The 18,828-nt window shown below is 40.6% G+C and overlaps 1 protein-coding gene across 2 annotated transcripts; it reads left to right on the forward strand.

Moving 5' to 3' along the window:
* The first annotated feature begins 358 nt into the window (after positions 1-358).
* Positions 359-17,362, forward strand: rac2 (ras-related C3 botulinum toxin substrate 2 (rho family, small GTP binding protein Rac2)). Of its 2 annotated transcripts, none has more exons than XM_021556162.2 (6): positions 359-573; positions 8,404-8,475; positions 9,050-9,167; positions 9,894-9,956; positions 16,014-16,177; positions 16,507-16,567. In XM_021556162.2, exons 1-6 carry the CDS (start codon positions 539-541, stop codon positions 16,565-16,567), a joined length of 513 nt encoding a protein of 170 aa, XP_021411837.1. In that variant the 5' UTR covers positions 359-538.
* The last annotated feature ends 1,466 nt before the right edge of the window (positions 17,363-18,828 follow it).

Here is an 18,828-nt window from a genome sequence, read left to right on the forward strand (position 1 = left end):
GTTCATTTACAGATTTCTGCAACAATAAACATAGAACTTCTGTGAGTAAAGGCTAGTTGTCCGCCGTTTATATAACTTGTGTGAGTATAGGCTACTTGTCAAACGCTGCGCCCAGTTTCTTGATATAGGGCACCATCTAGTGAAAATAAAACGGAAGTGCATAACACTGTCATAGCCTAGGTGAAAAAAAGTGTTTTCGCGTTGGGACAATAAAGTCATAGCCTAGATATGCTCAAATGTCAGTGTGAGTCAAAATGTCAGCTTCTGAAAGCTTCACTGAGCATTTTGTTTATCAAATTTGAAGGACATTAATATTACAGTTTCACATAGGCCAACTTCCTGCTATGAGAGATGTGCTTCAGTAGACCCAATGATAAACTTCGCTGCATTCAACTGCGCTGCGCAAGAGTAAACGCGAGAGTCGAGGCGGTGGGTAAGATAAGATAGGCAAACGTATTTCCTGTACTGTACCTGATTCTACATTGTTGTCTTGCCTACTAAGTGTAAACTCACAAGTTGTTAAATCAGCCCCTGGAAAATGCAAGCCATCAAGTGTGTGGTGGTTGGAGATGGGTAAGTTCTTTAAATTATGTATGCGCGCAGTTCAACAACTGGTAGGCTACTTGGATTTGGGTGTGTTAAAAAGTGGACATTTAGAACAACTCTATTTAGCCTTCTTTCAATTGTCTATTAGTCTATTAATTGGGAGATTAATTTTTCTCTGTTTATTGTACTACACATTCTTGTGTCAAGAGACAATTTCTGTTTTTTCCTGAATTAATTCGTTTCATATTGCACGTGGGAGCTGCAGTAATGTGGAATGTATGTACTTTTTAGCTCAATTTGGTTGTCATACTCTTAATGATGAGGTTATTGTATGCAGTTTGCAATTTTCATAACTTCCTCATAGCTGTGTTCTGTCAGCTTGATAGACATGAGGGGGGTAAAGTTGTCAAAGGTGCCACAGAACAATCTAACCTGGTTCTAATCTGTATTAGCTAGACAAAGAACTAATACTTTTAAGTAACAGTCCTTTTGTGTACAGTATTAACCTTGATGTCCAGAAGCTCAATAGGTCTTTATCACAGAGTCAATACAACAACATAATGAGGCCCTCAAGGCAGGAACTTCCCAGTAGAGCAAACCTCTAACTGTAAAACAGGCCACACAATTAACACTTTAAATTCCTAATTTGCATGTGTAGTTTTAACATCAGGTTGAGGAATGTATGATGACTTGATAATGACATTGTTCAACAGCCCTTAAATCAATAAGGAAGAGACAGTGTAGCAATACACACTGAATTCAGAAGACAGGAAGGAAGTGCCTTTGAATAACCCTCTTAGAAAAAAAGGTGCTATCTAGAACCTAAAACGGTTATACGGCTGTCCCATAGGAGAACCCTTTGAATAACCCTTTTGGTTACTGATGTAAAAACCCTTTCCACAGAGGGTTCTAAGTGGAACTCAAAAGGGTTCTCCTTTGGGGACAGCCAAAGAACCCTTTTGGAGTGTATGCAAGATTGGTGACAAGATTGGTTGAAAAATACCAAATGGATGCTGAGATGCTAGCTGGAGATTGGGATCCGTGGGTGTAATGTCTGTAGGAGAGAGGAGATGGAGAGTAGTTGGTGATAATGAGGGCCTCAATTAAAGAGAACATTTACAAAGACACAGACAGACAGCAGTCAGTGAGGTCAATGCAGCCTTTTCCTGTTCTCCGTTCGTTAAACCTCTTCTCGTTTTGTAAAAGAGAAGTTCTGTTATGCTGCTTTTATCCTCCAGTTTTAGTTTTGAAGTTCCTCTTTAGTCTGTGGTGCACTCTGTCTGCACAGTCTCATGGTTAATAAAGGAACCAAAGCACAGCTGCCACCTGTAACACAGTCACCTTTACTCAACTATTATTTACTGTACTGTACTGAACTATACTGAACTATTATTTACTGTACTGTACTGTACTGAACTATATGCAACTATTATGTACTGTACTGTACTGTGCTGAACTATACTCAACTATTATTTACTGTACTGTACTGTACTGAATTATACTCAACTATTATTTACTGTACTGTACTGAACTATACTCAACTATTATTTACTGTACTGTACTGAACTATACGCAACTATTATTTACTGTACTGTACTGAACTATACTCAACTATTATTTACTGTACTGTACTGTGCTGAACTATACTCAACTATTATTTACTGTACTGTACTGTACTGAATTATACTCAACTATTATTTACTGTACTGTACTGTACTGAACTATACTCAACTATTATTTACTGTACTGTACTGAACTATACGCAACTATTATTTACTGTACTGTACTGAACTATACTCAACTATTATTTACTGTACTGTACTGTGCTGAACTATACGCAACTATTATTTACTGTACTGTACTGTACTGAACTATACTCAGCTATTATTTACTGTACTGTACTGTACTGAACTATACTCAACTATTATTTACTGTACTGCGCTGTACTGAATTATACTCAACTATTATTTACTGTACTGTACTGAACTATATGCAACTATTATTTACTGTACTGTACTGTACTGGACTATACTCAACTATTATTTACTGTACTGTACTGTACTGTACTGAACTATACTCAACTATTATTTACTGTACTGTACTGTACTGGACTATACTCAACTATTATTTACAGTACTGTACTGTACTGTACTGAACTATACTCAACTATTATTTACTGTACTGTACTGAACTATACTCAACTATTATTTACTGTACTGTACTGTACTGAACTATACTCAACTATTATTTACTGCACTGTACTGAACTATACGCAACTATTATGTACTGTACTGTACTGTACTATACACAACTATTATGTACTGTACTGTACTGGACTATACTCAACTATTATTTACTGTACTGTACTCTACTGAACTATATGCAACTATTATGTACTGTACTGTACTGGACTATACTCAACTATTATTTACTGTACTGTACTGTACTGAACTATATGCAACTATTATTTACTGTACTGTACTGAACTATATGCAACTATTATTTACTGTACTGTACTGAACTATATGCAACTATTATGTACTGTACTGTACTGTACTGAACTATACTCAACTATTATGTACTGTACTGTACTGTACTGAACTATACACAACTATTATGTACTGTACTGTACTGTACTGGACTATACTCAACTATTATGTACTGTACTGTACTGTACTGAACTATATGCAACTATTATTTACTGTACTGTACTGTACTGGACTATACTCAACTATTATGTACTGTACTGTACTGAACGATATGCAACTAATATTTACTGTACTGTACTGGACTATACTCAACTATTATGTACTGTACTGTACTGAACTATACTCAACTATTATGTACTGTACTGTACTGGACTATATGCAACTATTATTTACTGTACTGAACTATACGCAACTATTATGTACTGTACTGTACTGTACTGGACTATACTCAACTATGATGTACTGTACTGTACTGTACTGAACTATATGCAACTATTATTTACTGTACTGTACTGTACTGGACTATACTCAACTATTATTTACTGTACTGTACTGTACTATACTATACTCAACTATTATTTACTGTACTGTACTGAACTATACTCAACTATTATTTACTGTACTGTACTGGACTATACTCAACTAGTATTTACTGTACTGTACTGTACTATACTATACTCAACTATTATTTACTGTACTGTACTGAACTATACTGAACTATTATTTACTGTACTGTACTGTACTGTACTGTACTGTACTGTGCTGTGCTGTCCAAACTTTTGAACCAGTCATGCTTGTCTATGTTTGGGCCAAATGAAGGCCGGTCCAGACGTCTGTGGATGTTAAAATTAAGGCCAGGTCGGACTAACAAAATGAAGCAACTTTTCAACGATCATGGACGTCCAGTGTCAGTTAGTGCTCAGTGGGTGAGGTGGCTGGTTACAGTACATGGACGTCCAGTGTCAGTTAGTGCTCAGTGGGTGAGGTGGCTGGTTACAGTACATGGACGTCCAGTGTCAGTTAGTGCTCAGTGGGTGAGGTGGCTGGTTACAGTACATGGACGTCCAGTGTCAGTTAGTGCTCAGTGGGTGAGGTGGCTGGTTACAGTACATGGACGTCCAGTGTCAGTTAGTGCTCAGTGGGTGAGGTGGCTGGTTACAGTACATGGACGTCCAGTGTCAGTTAGTGCTCAGTGGGTGAGGTGGCTGGTTACAGTACATGGACGTCCAGTGTCAGTTAGTGCTCAGTGGGTGAGGTGGCTGGTTACAGTACATGGACGTCCAGTGTCAGTTAGTGCTCAGTGGGTGAGGTGGCTGGTTACAGTACATGGACGTCCAGTGTCAGTTAGTGCTCAGTGGGTGAGGTGGCTGGTTACAGTACATGGACGTCCAGTGTCAGTTAGTGCTCAGTGGGTGAGGTGGCTGGTTACAGTACATGGACGTCCAGTGTCAGTTAGTGCTCAATGGGTGAGGTGGCTGGTTACAGTACATGGACGTCCAGTGTCAGTTAGTGCTCAGTGGGTGAGGTGGCTGGTTACAGTACATGGAAAGAGAGGGGGCCCATGGGTCGGGCCATGGGTCGGTGTCAGTAAGAGCTGGTAGAGGTGACATTAACTGGAGAGAGAGAAGAGAAAGAGGGAGAGAAGAGAAAGAGAGAGGGAGTGGTTGTCCAAACTTTTCACAGAGAGAGAGAGAGATAGAGAGAGAGAGAGAAAGAGAGAGAGAGACAGAGAGAGAGAGAATGACAGACAAAGATAAATACTTTACAAAGGTACACTTCATGAGAGGTTCTATGCCCCTATCGTCCTGACTGTCACTCAGTGTCACCACCCTGCCTCCTGCCAACTCTGACACCCCGGTCCCCCTATGTGGAGAACCCCTGTAGATCAGGAGACTAGCTTTTGAAACTGTGATGGCTTACTTGTTTGAATGCAGTCATACAGTATGTATACGTGGGGAACATAGATATGTTTTTCCTGTAGGCTACATCAAGGCAGAGGTGACAGAAACGAAATAGGACACAAATAGGCCAACAACTTCATTCTGGAGTGTGGCATTTAGGTGTAAGTGTGATTTTGACATCTATATCCTCCTCGGTTGTTTTTTGTTTTAGGCCTTCTGACTGAGTGAGAAGTGAGAGCATTTAAAATGAACTCTGCCCAGCCAGTGGTAATTAGGTTGGTCTTTGAAGTCAGATGCTGTATATGTTGGATTCCCACAGTGAAGTATCATTGAAAAGCATTCATGTGCTGTAACTTTTAACTACTGTAGCATGATTGGCACTTTTTAGTCTTTTGTTCCGTTGTAGAACTGAGTTGAAAAGTAATTTCCCTGTTAAAAGGAGTACCTTTCAGATGCATCATAGAATATAGCATTTCACATGGTTCCATCAGGTTCATGTAGTAAGTTATCACAATGTCATCATTGGATTCAGGGCTTCCATCCACCCTTGTCCCTTGTCCATCTGTGTGTGGGGGTAAGAAAAGAGAGGGAGCCTCATGCAGGAGGAGCAGGTGGAGAGTAGGAAGCATGGGGCCCCTACACTTAGACCACAGTCAACAGCATGTGTGTGTGAGTCAGAGGGTAGCAGAGATACAGACCGCTCAATGACACACTAACTCACCACTGAGAGAGGGAAACAGACACTATCACACTATCCTGTATCTCACTCTCACATCACCCTTCTCTCTCTCTCTCTCTCTCTCTCTCTCTCTCTCTATCTCATATCACGTCTCTCTCTCATATCACCTCTGTCTCTCTCTCTCTCTCTCTCTCATATCACCTCTCTCTCTCTCTCTCTCATCACCTCTCTCTTTCTCTCTCTCTCTTGACTTCAGTTAGTGTGGACAGAACTGCTTCTTGCCACCTAATATAATATACAGTAAGTTATTACTAATCATGTCTTCCACAAGGGTATAAACTATGAATGTTTCTCCAGTTCTTTTCAATGGCATCTATCAGGTTTCTTCTACCCAACCTTGAATGCTAACCTAATGATGTTCAAGGTGGAGCCAATCTGTAGAAGAAGCTGATGGTAGCCTGCCTACGTATAGCCCGGGGTGTCACTTTCTAACCTTGCCCTAAAAATGTAACTCTGGGAGCACTCCTCAGACTAGCATTCCTTCCCTCCTGTCTGTACATGCAGGTGCGTGCTTCTTATTGGAATTTTACTGCAAAAACCTTGACTGTTTTTAGCTGCTGCCTGTCAGAGGTGTTTTAGAACACTGACAAGAAGCTAGAGGAAGCAGATTACTGCTTCTCATAATGTAGGCAAGTTTGAAAGAAGCCAGGCCCCATCATGCTGTTCATTCAGCACATTGTACATAGTTAGAATGTCTATGGCCATTCATCATACTGTAGCAAGCAATAAGGACAGTATATTGGCATCTTCTTTGCAAAGGGAAAATCCCAAAAATTTGTTGGCGTGCTGTTGTTGTACCATTTTATCATGAGTGGGAGTGGACCATGATAGACACCAAGCTGAATTTAATAATGGTATTCTGTCGAAAATATGGTGGAAGCTTTCCAAACAAGAAACATTTAAAGAATTTACGTAATCTGCAATTTTACGTTTCTTACCATATGAAGGCAGCTAACCCTTAAAAAAAAGAAAACATTTCTCACCACTTCCATCTGCGTCTGGTCTCCCATCCATGGACGGACCAGGACCGACTCTGCTCAGCAAACCTGTCTGCCTGCAGGTTGCTATCCTGCTGGAATGAATGTGCCACAACTTGCAACTAGAAAAAGCAGTGGCGTATAGTACTTAAGTAAAAATACTTTAAAGTACTACTTAAGTAGTGTTTTGGGATATCTGTACTTTACTTTACTATTTATATTTTTGACAACTTTTACTTTTACTTCACTACATTCCTAAAGAAGATTATGACTTTTTACTCCATACCTTTCCCTGACACCCAAAAGTACTTGTTACATTCTGAATGCTTAGCAGGACAGAAAACGGTTCAGTTCGGACACTTATCAAGAGAACATCCCTGGTCATCTCTACTGCCTCTGATCTGGTGGACTCAGTAAACATAAATGCTTTGTTTTTAAGTTATGTCTTAGCGTTAAAGTTTGCCCCTGGCTATCCATAAATGAAAAATATGAAAAACATTGTGCCATCTGGTTTGCTTTATATAAGTACTTTTTTAAATGATTCATACTTTTACTTTTGATGCTTAAGTATATTTTAGCAACTACATTTACTTTTGATGCTTAAGTATATTTTAGCAATTACATTTACTTTTGATACTTAAGTACATTTAAAACCAAATACTTTTAGACTTTTACTCAAGTAGTATTTTACTGGGTGACGTAATTTTCTATTCAGGTATCTTTACATTTACTCAAGTATGAGATTTGAGTACTTTTTCCACCAATGGAAAAAGGCAGCGAAAGCAAAGGCCAGGGTAACATAACCAAAAATAGGTAGAATTGTTTAATTTAATTAAATCCATTTACAATTCATTTTCCCTCGTTTTGACATTTTTTTCCTTGCAATATTTTTTTTTGCTATCAATACTTTTGGATTTATGTTTTGCTTTCAACATCATTACTTTTGTTTGCAATACTAAGAATTTTGTTCTTGACTTCAGAAGTTTTGCTTGATATTAATGGGACAAAAGTAACTCACTCACTAGAGAATGGCACCATGTAGTAACACTACTATTCTAAACTAAGGAGTTTAAAGCAGCAATCCCTAATTGAAAAATGAACAGGTGTCCTCCCCACCACAGTTTCTGTAAAACGCTGAGGGATGGGGCTGGAGAAACGCAACCACTTTCAAATCCATAGATGGAGCTATGGATGCGAGGATGTGGATTTCTTTCACATATGAAATGGCACGTTACATTTTGTTTTTCAAATGTGAACTTGCATTCCACATGTGAAAGTGATAATTTCACATGTGAAGTTTTCTTTACATATGAAACTCCAAATGTGATTTTCTCATGTCAATGTTTTTCACACGTGAAAATGCAATTCTAACTGAATAGAAAATGAATATGGTTTCACTTGTGAAATTTTACCTCAATATGAAAACAGCTACAGTATTTGACATGCGTTTTTTTTTGTAAGAGAAGGGAGTTACTCTGACAGCTGGCAGCTACCCTGTAATGACTATAGGTTCTCTAGGGTTGTTATAGAGTAAAGGTGTGGCTGTGTGTGTGTGTGTGTGTGTGTGTGTGTGTGTGTGTGTGTGTGTGTGTGTGTGTGTGTGTGTGTGTGTGTGTGTGTGTGTGTGTGTGTGTGTGTGTGTGTGTGTGTGTGTGTGTGTGCTCGTGCTCGTGCTGTCAATGTGCTATTGCAGCAAGAAAAATGTGTGTGAATGTGTTGGCACACAACTGATTGCCCAAAGTCTGTTTCAGTGCTGTGGGAAAGACATGCCTGCTCATCAGCTACACAACCAACGCCTTCCCAGGAGAGTACATCCCCACAGTGTAAGTACTGGACCACAGACAGACACAGTGGACATGATATGGCTGGTACAGTGACAAATGTGTGGGCTGAATGGACAAACATCATACATAATGCAACCAAAGGCCTACATAATGCAACCAATAACCAGAAATAGGAAATAATATTATATTCACAATAATTCTAGGGATTGGTATGCTACATATTGACTTTACTTTCACAAACACCTATGGTATGCAGTTTGTATACACTCAGTGGCCAGGTTGGACCCCACTTTACCTTCAAACAGCCTGAATTCTTTGGGGCATGACGTTCAATTGTTGCTCAATTGGTGTCAAGGAACCTAACGTGTGCCAGGAAAACATTCCCCACACCAGTACTGTTAACACCAGGCAGGATGGGTCCATGGATTCAAGTTGTCTTGATGTCTGTCTGCCTGCTTTATATAGCAAGCCACGACCATGTGACTCACTGTCTGTAGGAGCGATCCATTTTCGTGAACGGGGAGGTGTACCTAATAAACTGTATACTGTATATTCTGTGTAAGGTTTTCCACTGTGATATGTTCTAGATGTAATGGACTCATTTGTCTTGCAGGTTTGATAACTACTCAGCCAATGTGATGGTGGACAGTAAGCCAGTGAACCTGGGACTGTGGGATACAGCAGGACAGGAGGACTATGACAGACTCAGACCTCTGTCCTATCCTCAGACGGTAACACACATACAGAATCTCTATTACAAATGATATACAGTGGGGTCCGGAATTATTGACACCCTTGATAAAGATGAGCATTAATGACTGTATACTGTCCAATTAATAATGTATGCTGCCATGATTACGAATAATCCCGAATGAATTGTGAATAATGATTAATGAGAAAGTTACAGAGGGTCAAAAATCATAGCCCCAAAACATGCTAACCTCCCCTGTTATTGGTAATGTCTTGGGGGTATGATCTTTGACCCTCTGTAACTTTCTCATTCATCATTATTCACGATTCATTCAGGATGTAAGCTGTTGACTACTTTATTCATAAGAATCTTTAGGGGTGTCATTAAATTTGACGACTACTTTTTTGAGAAAAACATAATATTACTAGTTAAACTAAATGTCTTTGAGCAATTGAATTAGCATAAAATAATATAATTTCCACGTTGTTTGGAGCACACAATATAGTTCAGTATTTGCATACTACATTTTATATAGTCATTATCGCTCATATTTATCAAACGTGTCAATAATTTCGGACCCCACGTCTTCTACTACTCTGATACACCTTTCTACCCTTCGGTGCAACCACATGTATTACTCCCTACACCTTCACTGACCAATGACCATATACACTATATGAATCACTAGATCTAATCTGTTTACAACATCAACAACTCCCTACACCTTTAATACTACCATTGATCAGGCACTATGTTTGTCCCCTAGGATGTGTTCCTCATCTGTTTCTCTCTGGTGAGCCCAGCATCGTTTGAGAACGTCAGAGCCAAGGTGAGTGGATGCTGTGTGATCTTCATGGCTGTTGTGCTACAGTGTATAGGTACACATAGTATGCAATACACACATATTCTCTTTGATCCGCCGCCGGTGTTTTCCTCTGGGATAGCGGAGGACTTTGTTCTCATAATGTAGGTGTTGATTGGCGTTGATTGACACAGTGCCATATAAAGGCTGCAGCATCCCCGAGAGCTGCAGTATGCAGCATGCATTATAGATTACTATACGGAGAGATTAACGTGTCAATACTGTTGATCACTCCTAAAGCACAGGGGTATTTAGATGTGCTTACCTTTCTGTGAATATAGATGGGCCATCATCTGTCAGTAATACAGAGGGGGTTGATGGACAGAGCAGGAAACCAGTAGAATGCCAGTTAATCTATAAAATGCCTGTCAAGATTAAGAGAATGAAGTCAGTCTAAACACATAAAGAAATCAATCCATTTAAAAAGGATAGGCTACTCTGGTTTACCTGCTTTCAATAGAACATCCAAGTGTACCGTATAATAAAACAAACATATTGCAGATTCTGGCATTTACGGTACAGTAATAGGATATAGTCCAATGGACAAGTCATATTTTTCATTTTGAACTATGTCTGAGTAATGCTATTGTCAATAGTTGTGTTGTGATCTGCTGCTTTCAGCTCTACCTATTGTTGCAGAGGCCATGGTTTTAGTCGCTTCAGTCAGACAGTCATAAATAAAATATTTCAAATCCAAGGGCTAGAACAGCACATCTATTCAGGTAGCACCTTGCATCCCGTTGGATTCCAATGAACCTCACTCCATTTGGATAGGAAATAGAGATCTGTTCATCAATAGAAATCATATTCAATCATATTCATTCAGGTTTACGTCAGAGAGAAGTAATCATCTCTTCTTTAACGGAGTCAAACATGGATGTCCCATGTGAACTTAACTCGCCTAATGAACGATGAAACCTCTACCTACTCCCCCAGGTAACTGTCAGGGTCTGTGTCTTTTCACTGCACGGAGCACACAGTTCACATGTCACCTTGGCAGCTCTCTGCTACTGCTGAACGAAGCTGTCCTTGAGCCCTCTATCGCTCTACTGCCATTCTGATGGAAAGGAGAATATAGTAATTGTCCCATCCTGTCTCTCCATCTCCATCTCTCCAGAAGTCATGGGATTTAAACTGACACACTACTATAGAAGTTTAATTCACATCAAAGAGCTATAATATCACCAAAAAAGCCTGCCAAACGTTACCCTTTTCAAACACTTTTATTGTTGCTTCTTCTCATACCATTGCCTCAGCCATAGGCTTTGTCAGGAAGTTCTGGAAAATGGTTAAAGACCTGGAGAATAAACGCTCCTCCTCACAGCTGCCCTTGTCCCTTAATGTTGATGATGTGGTTTCTACTGACAAGAAGCACATGGCTGAGCTCTTTAATCACCACTTCATTAAGTCAGGATTCCTATTTGACTCAGATAGGCCTCCTTGCCCATCCAACATTTCCTCATCTCCCATCCCTTCTAATGCGACTATCCCCGATGCTCCTCCCTCTTTTCCCCCTGCCCCGCTACAAAGTTTCTCCCTGCAGGCGGTTACTGAGTCCGAGGTGCTAAAGGAGCTCCTTAAACTTGACAGAGTTAGATGGTTTAGACCCTTTCTTCTTTAAGGTTGCTGCCCCTATCATCGCCAAGCCTATCTCTGGCCTTTTTAACCTTTCTCTCCTTTCTGGGGAGGTTCTCATTGCTTGGAAGGCTGCCATGGTTCGTCCTTTATTTAAAGGGGAAGATCAAGCTGATCCTAATCTTTATAGGCATGTTTCTATTTTGCCCTGTTTATCAAAAGTGTTGGAAAAACTGGTCAATAATCAACTGACTGGCTTTCTTTATGTCTATAGTATTCTCTCAGGTATGCAATCTGGTTTCCGCTCAGGTTAGGGATGTGTCATTGCAACCTTAAAGGTCCTCAATGATTTCACCATTGCCCTTGATTCTAAGCAATATTGTGCTGCAATTTTTATTGACATGGTCAAAGCTTTTGATACGGTAGACCATTCCATTCTTGTGGGCCGGCTAAGGACTATTGGTGTCTCTCAGGGGTCTTTGGCCTGGTTTGCTAACTACCTCTCTCAAAGAGTGCAGTGTATAAAGTCAGAAAATTTGCTATCTCAGCCACTGCCTGTCACCAAGAGAGTACCTCAAGGCTTGATCCTAGGCTCCACGCTCTTCTCAATTTACATCAAAACATAGCTCAGGCAGTAGGAAGCTCTCTCATCCATTTATATGCAGATGATACAGTCTTATACTGAGATGGCCCCTCCACGGATGTTGTGTTAAATGCGATACAACAAAGCTTTCTAAGTGTCCAACTAGCTTTCTCTACCCTTAACCTTGTTCTGAACACCTCCAAAACAAAGGCCATGTGGTTTGGTAAGAAGAATGCCCCTCTTCCCACAGGTGTTATTGCTACCTCTGAGGGTTTAGAGCCTCATAGAAGTACTTAGGAGTATGGCTAGATGGTTCACTGTCCTTCTCTCAGCACATATGAAAGCTGCAGGCTGAAGTTAAATCTAGACTTTGTTTCCTCTATCGTAATCACTCCTCTTTCACCCCAGCTGCCATACTAACCCTGATTCAGATGACCATCCTACTCATGCTAGATTACAGAGACATAATTTATAGATCAGCAGGTAAGGGTGCTCTCGAGCGGCTAGGTGTTCTTTACCATTCGGCCATCAGATTTGCCACCAATGCTCCTTATAGGACACATCACTGCACTCTATACTCCTCTGTAAACTGGTCATCTCTGTATACCCGTCACAAGACCCATTGGTTGATGCTTATTTATAAAACCCTCTTAGGCCTCACTCCCCCCTATCTGAGATATCTACTGCAGCCCTCATCCTCCACATACAACACCGTTCTGCCAGTCACATTCTGTTAAAGGTCCCCAAAGCACACACATCCCTGGGTCACTCCTCTTTTCAGTTCGCTGCAACTAGCGACTGGAACGAGCTGCAACAAACACTCAAACTGGACAGTTTTATCTCAATCTCTTCATTCAAAGTCTCAATCATGGACACTCTTTACTGACAGTTGTGGCTGCTTTGTGTGATGTATTGTTGTCTCTACCTTCTTGCCCTTTGTGCTGTTGTCTGTGCCCAATAATGTTTGTACCATGTTTTGTGCTGCTACCATTTTGTGTTGCTACCATGTTGTTGTTATGTTGTGTTGCTAACATGCTGTGTTGTCATGTGTTGCTGCCTTGCTATGTTGTTGTCTTAGGTCTCCCTTTATGTAGTGTTTTGGTGTTTCTCTTGTTGTGATGTGAGTTTTGTCCTATATTTATATTGTATTTATTTTTATTTTTAATCTCAGGCCCCCGTCCCCACAGGAGGCCTTTTACCTTTTGGTAGGCCATCATTGTAAATAAGAATTTGTTCTTAACTGACTTTCCTAGTTAAATAAGGTTAAATAAAATAAATAAAATGTAAAAAATTACAGGTAAGTGTCTGACTCCTCTGACTTCACTGTCAACCATTTGAATTGATCTGATTAGTTTGGGAACTGTCAGTGTTGGAGAGGACAGCATTATATCAAGAGCAGTGGAGGTCAAAAGACAATGAAGTTTGATAAATCTGCTTTACTTAATATGACATTGTCAAAACAACCCTAATATGGTCCAGAGTGGTCTGAAGGCAGATCTGGTAGGTCGCTGGAAAGTATTAATGTGTCATTTATTCTACTACATAGATTTCAAGTGCTCAAACTAAGAAGGAGGGGAAAGAAAAGTGTTCTTGATATTGGCAATTATTGAAAAGACCAGTGTTAATCCATTCCAATTTGTGCCATTTCGAATCGCACCGCTTTCCCAAATGACTTTACTCAGCCCTTTAATTTATGATTAGCTTCAAACAATAGCAATCTTGCTTCTCCAGACCTTATGCAAATGTTTGCCACTTTTCACATTTCAAGAACAAACCTCTTTAGTAGTTTTTTCCTCCTCTCTCCATCTTTCTCAGTTTGTTTTTTTCATGGCATGTTCCCAAAGAGTCTTTCAATTGACCCGTGTTATCTCTGATTATTGCCACGGTCCACCTCCTTCTGCTATCACCGTTTTGGATCAGCAGGAGATCAATAATCAATTAGCCATCGCTGGGTAAATGGTTGGAGCTTGAATTTCTCTCCAAGCTTCTCAAGACAAGTGTTGTGGTTTATGTCTTCCATTATCATAACACTGTATTGGCCAACTCATATCTTAACCTAGCAGAACCTAATTCTCTCACTCAGTTTCAGAGAGATACTAGTAAACTAAAGGTGCCATTTTCAAAAACACAGAATTGCTACACCACTAAATGAATGTGTTTCCATTTAATCCAGTCAGCCTCAATGGAAGTTAGGGATGATTTAACTCATGGCACCATCGCCTTTCTTATTTGGAAGCTGGGAAGTTTTATTTGTTAACGTGACATATCTTACCTGTCCTGGTATATAGAGAAGCATCCTTTCATCTCTCTTCCACAGAGTCTGTAGGGTCAGGGCAGAGGTAACCCCTTAGTTCCTGAATAGTGAAAGCCTTTTTATTATAAAGCTGCTCTTCTCCAATGAGTCCTCCTAAGGAGCTAAATCCTCCTAAGGATCTCTGTGAGATCTACCCCAGTCCTTTGTGTGGCAGTCAAGGTTTGATGGCAGGAAGGCCAAAGAGTGCAGAGGAGTGGGTGTTTGTCCCCATAGACGATGACAAAATAATGGCTACCCTGCAATGACAGAGAGACAGAAACGAGAGGCAGAAAAACCTTGGTGCAATGGTACTGAGAATTCTTGATGCATTTCTCACAGAATGTTGTGTGTGTGTGTGTGTGTGTGTGTGTGTGTGTGTGTGTGTGTGTGTGTGTGTGTGTGTGTGTGTGTGTGTGTGTGTGTGTGTGTGTGTGTGTGCGTGTGTGTGTGTGTTTGTGTGTGTGTTTTCTCGGTAGACTCAGTAAAATACCTGAAATGTGTGTGTGTGCATACAGTATGTGCGTGCTTCACTGTCACTGTTCTCATTACTATACATTCATGCTCTATAAAAAGGAAACATTTTCAACCTTGACATTCCCTCCACTCTGCTGTAACAGCTAATGATGGCTTGCAGGATGGGTCCTATATTGTATTAGAGACGCCAATAATTACTGACGTATAAACAGACGTAGAGCTGTTAACCAGGTGTTAAGCAGAGAAGCTGATGAAAGGCCTCCAAATGAACAGAGGCACACTAAAATAAGCGAAGGTGACTCACTAACGTCATTCATAAGCATTAATTTCCTATTCTGCAAAAGCATACACTGCTCTCTTGTTTCTATCAGTCACTCTATGCGGAAGAAGGAACTTCCTTTTTCATTGAGTGACTGATAGAAACAAGAGAGCAGCCATTTTATTTGAATAGTGTGTAATAATAATGACGGTAATGACAGTAGTAATAATAATAATAGTAATAGACAGATTATCCTAGATTTTATGTGTGAGGAGCTATACCAGGAATCAACCTCTGCATTAACTGGCTACTCCATAATACAGTAGTAGAACCAGAGGGGAAGAGACGAAGCGAGAGGCTTGACTCAAATTCTGTCCACAAAATCTGTCCACAAGTAAGGATTTTTATAATGAGTGTCGAATTTCGTCAACTAAAAAATGTAATTCTAATATGCTACGGGAGCCTTATTTGATCGAGTAGACGTTTTGTAATGTTTAGGTTGTTACGAATGTTCTGATATAAGTGGACACACGTGGCAATCCTGCAACTTTGAAAAAAATATTTTATTTCGGAGTTATGCCTGTTGTTCACATGTGTATGTGCCCTCTCATTGGTTAGAATGTTCCCGCCTGACCCCGCCTCCTCCTGTCTGCAGTCCGCTTTGCGGACATTTATTCTCATTATTAAAGCGGCCAGTCCAGTATCTTGTCAGAATATAGATTGTCTTTGGTAGAATTAACGATGAGCTGTATCACCAAAAAGGAAGTGAAAAGTAATTCAGTATATTTTGCTGCGGCCATGTTGACCGACTCTGTGTGTGTGTGTGCTTGCTCCCTCTAGTGGTACCCTGAGGTACGACACCACTGCCCCTCCACACCCATCATCCTCGTGGGCACCAAGCTGGATCTGAGGGACGAGAAGGAAACCATTGAGAAGCTGAAGGAGAAGAAGCTAGCGCCCATCACCTACCCACAAGGCTTAGCACTAGCCAAAGAGATAGGTATGTAGGTCTCTGGGATCCTGAATTAGTGATAGTGCATCAGCGATCTACCATGATTGGTATACAGTGGTCACATATACAGTGGTCACTCTGGGTTTGTGATTGGATATGACTGAATCAGCGATTGATTGATTATCTGTAATTTTAATGATTGTCGTTCACAGAGCTGTACAGTATAATGGAACACTTTGTATTCTGCTCTTAGTCCTTATACTGCATAGTTGTTGAGATTTAATGTCGCCCAAGTCATCGCCCGCCAGCCGTGCATTATGCCAGATAAACAGTCTATCCTCTTCATGTCCCTCATACATCTTTTGTGTGTTTTCTGGGTAGACTCGGTGAAGTACCTGGAATGCTCTGCCCTGACCCAGCGGGGGCTGAAGACGGTCTTTGACGAGGCCATCCGAGCGGTGCTGTGCCCCCAGCCCACCAAGGTGAAGAAACGACCCTGTCTACTCATCTGATCTCAGACCTGTGGATAGACCAAGAGGGAAGGGCTCAGGAATCACACAACAGCAAATGTTGATTTTAGTTAAATACAAAGTTTGGCAGTTTTACAAAGTGGTCTAATGTTCAGATGAGTCAACATATGTAGTGTTGAGTCTTGCCATCTGTAGTGTATATCCAGCTATAATTACAGTATATAGTGTATGCCTCAATCCCAAATGAATGGAAGATAGTTCAAGATAATTGTACCATTACAGATGGTGCCTACCTTTCCCACTGGTTGGGGATTGAGGCATATAGCTGGATCTACGATTCTTCTCAATGTTAGACCACTGTTCAGGTCTGAAAACAACCATCAGACTTTCTGGAGCATCAATATAAATGTCCTTAATATTTTCAAGACAAATCCTGGATACGTACACATGGATAAGTGTTTTAGATTCATATATTGGTATTTGGTTTTGGTTTCTGACTCATTTTCTTATACACTTCATCTATATGATTTGTTAATGCAGTGACTGATCCTTACTGTACAAGAAAGACACTGAAAAATACATAGACCAAACATTACAGTGTGTATAGTCAGAAATGTATTGCACCATCCTAATATAAGAAACTTTCTAAAATGATCATGTTGTTTCCTCTATAAAATGTATTTTTCATATTTTGACATGATACAGCATTCTACTATATTTCTAAGGTACCGTATTACTTTTCTCTCTATTACAATTTAATTTAACACAAAAAACATATGAGTGTGTGTGTGTGTTTGTGTGTCCCCTTTCCCTTAGAACAGCCTCAATTTGTCGGGGCATGGACTCTACAAGGTGTCAGAAGCGTTCCACAGGGATGCTGGCCCATGTTGACTCCAATGCTTCCCACAGTTTTGTCACGTTGGCTGGATGTCCTTTGGGTGGTGGACCATTCTTGACACACACGAGAAACTGTTGAGCGTGAAAAACCCAGAAGCGTTGCAGTTCTTGACACAAACTGGTGCACCTGGCACCTACTACCATACCCCGTTCAAAGGCACTAACATTTTTTGTCTTGCCCATTCACCCTCTGAATGGCACACATACACAATCCATGTCTCAATTGTCTCAAGGATTAAAAATCCTTCTTTAACCTGACTCCTCCCCTTAATCTACACTGATTGAAGTGGATTTAACTAGTGATAATAATAATGGATCATAGCTTTCACCTGGATTCACCTGGTCAGTTTATGTCAAAAATGTTTTGTATACTCAGTGATAAGTACAGCATGCCAGCTTTTATTTGAGGGTATTTTCATACATACATGACCTGTTTTGCCATTTGGGAATGAAAGCACTTTATGTTTCTCGTCCCTCCATTTGAAGAAATCACAAGTATTTGGACTTAAGTCAAAAGTTTAGCATTTGGTACCATTTTCCTTGCACACAATGACTACATCAAGCTTGTGACTTTTCAAATGTGTTGGGTGCTGGCCTCCCGAGTGGCACTGCACTCAAAGGCACTGCATCACAGTGCTTGAGGCGTCACTACAGACCCGGGTTTGAACCTGGGCTGTGTGGCAGCCGGCTGAGACCGGGAGACCCATGAGGCGGCGTACAATTGGCCCAGTGTCGTCGGGTTAGGGCAGGGTTTGGCCGGCCGGGATGTCCTTGTCCCATTGTGCTCTAGCGACTTCTGTGGCGGGCCGGGCGCATGCATGGTGACACGGTCGCCAGTTGTACGGTATTTCCTCCGATACATTGGTACGGCTGGCTTCCAGGTTAAGCGAGCAGTGTGTCAAGAAGCAGTGCAGCTTGGCAGGGTTGTGTTTCGGAGGATGCATGACTCCGTACATGAGTTGCGGTGATGGGACAAGACTGTAACTAACAATTGGATATCATGAAATTGGTGAGAAAAAGGGGTAAAAAGTTTTAAAAAATAAATAAATTGTTGGGGGCTTTTGTGGTTAGTTTTGGTTGTGTTTCTGATTATGTTTTGGAACTGAATGGTGAATAATGTCTTGTGCCAATATGTTTCATATGGATGCTACCATGATTATTGCTAATCGTGAATAATGGTATGGGGCACAAAGATCATCCCCCCCCCCCCCCCCCCCCCAATGCTTATTTAGTCAAATGGCATTATTTATGATTCATTCATGATTTGTCTTTATCATGACATTATCAGGATTAATTTAGAAACATATAATCAAGGAATACTGTATGGGACTAAATC

The sequence above is a fragment of the Oncorhynchus mykiss genome, chromosome 13, assembly GCF_013265735.2.
Source record: "Oncorhynchus mykiss isolate Arlee chromosome 13, USDA_OmykA_1.1, whole genome shotgun sequence".
Taxonomy (NCBI): Eukaryota; Metazoa; Chordata; class Actinopteri; order Salmoniformes; family Salmonidae; genus Oncorhynchus; species Oncorhynchus mykiss.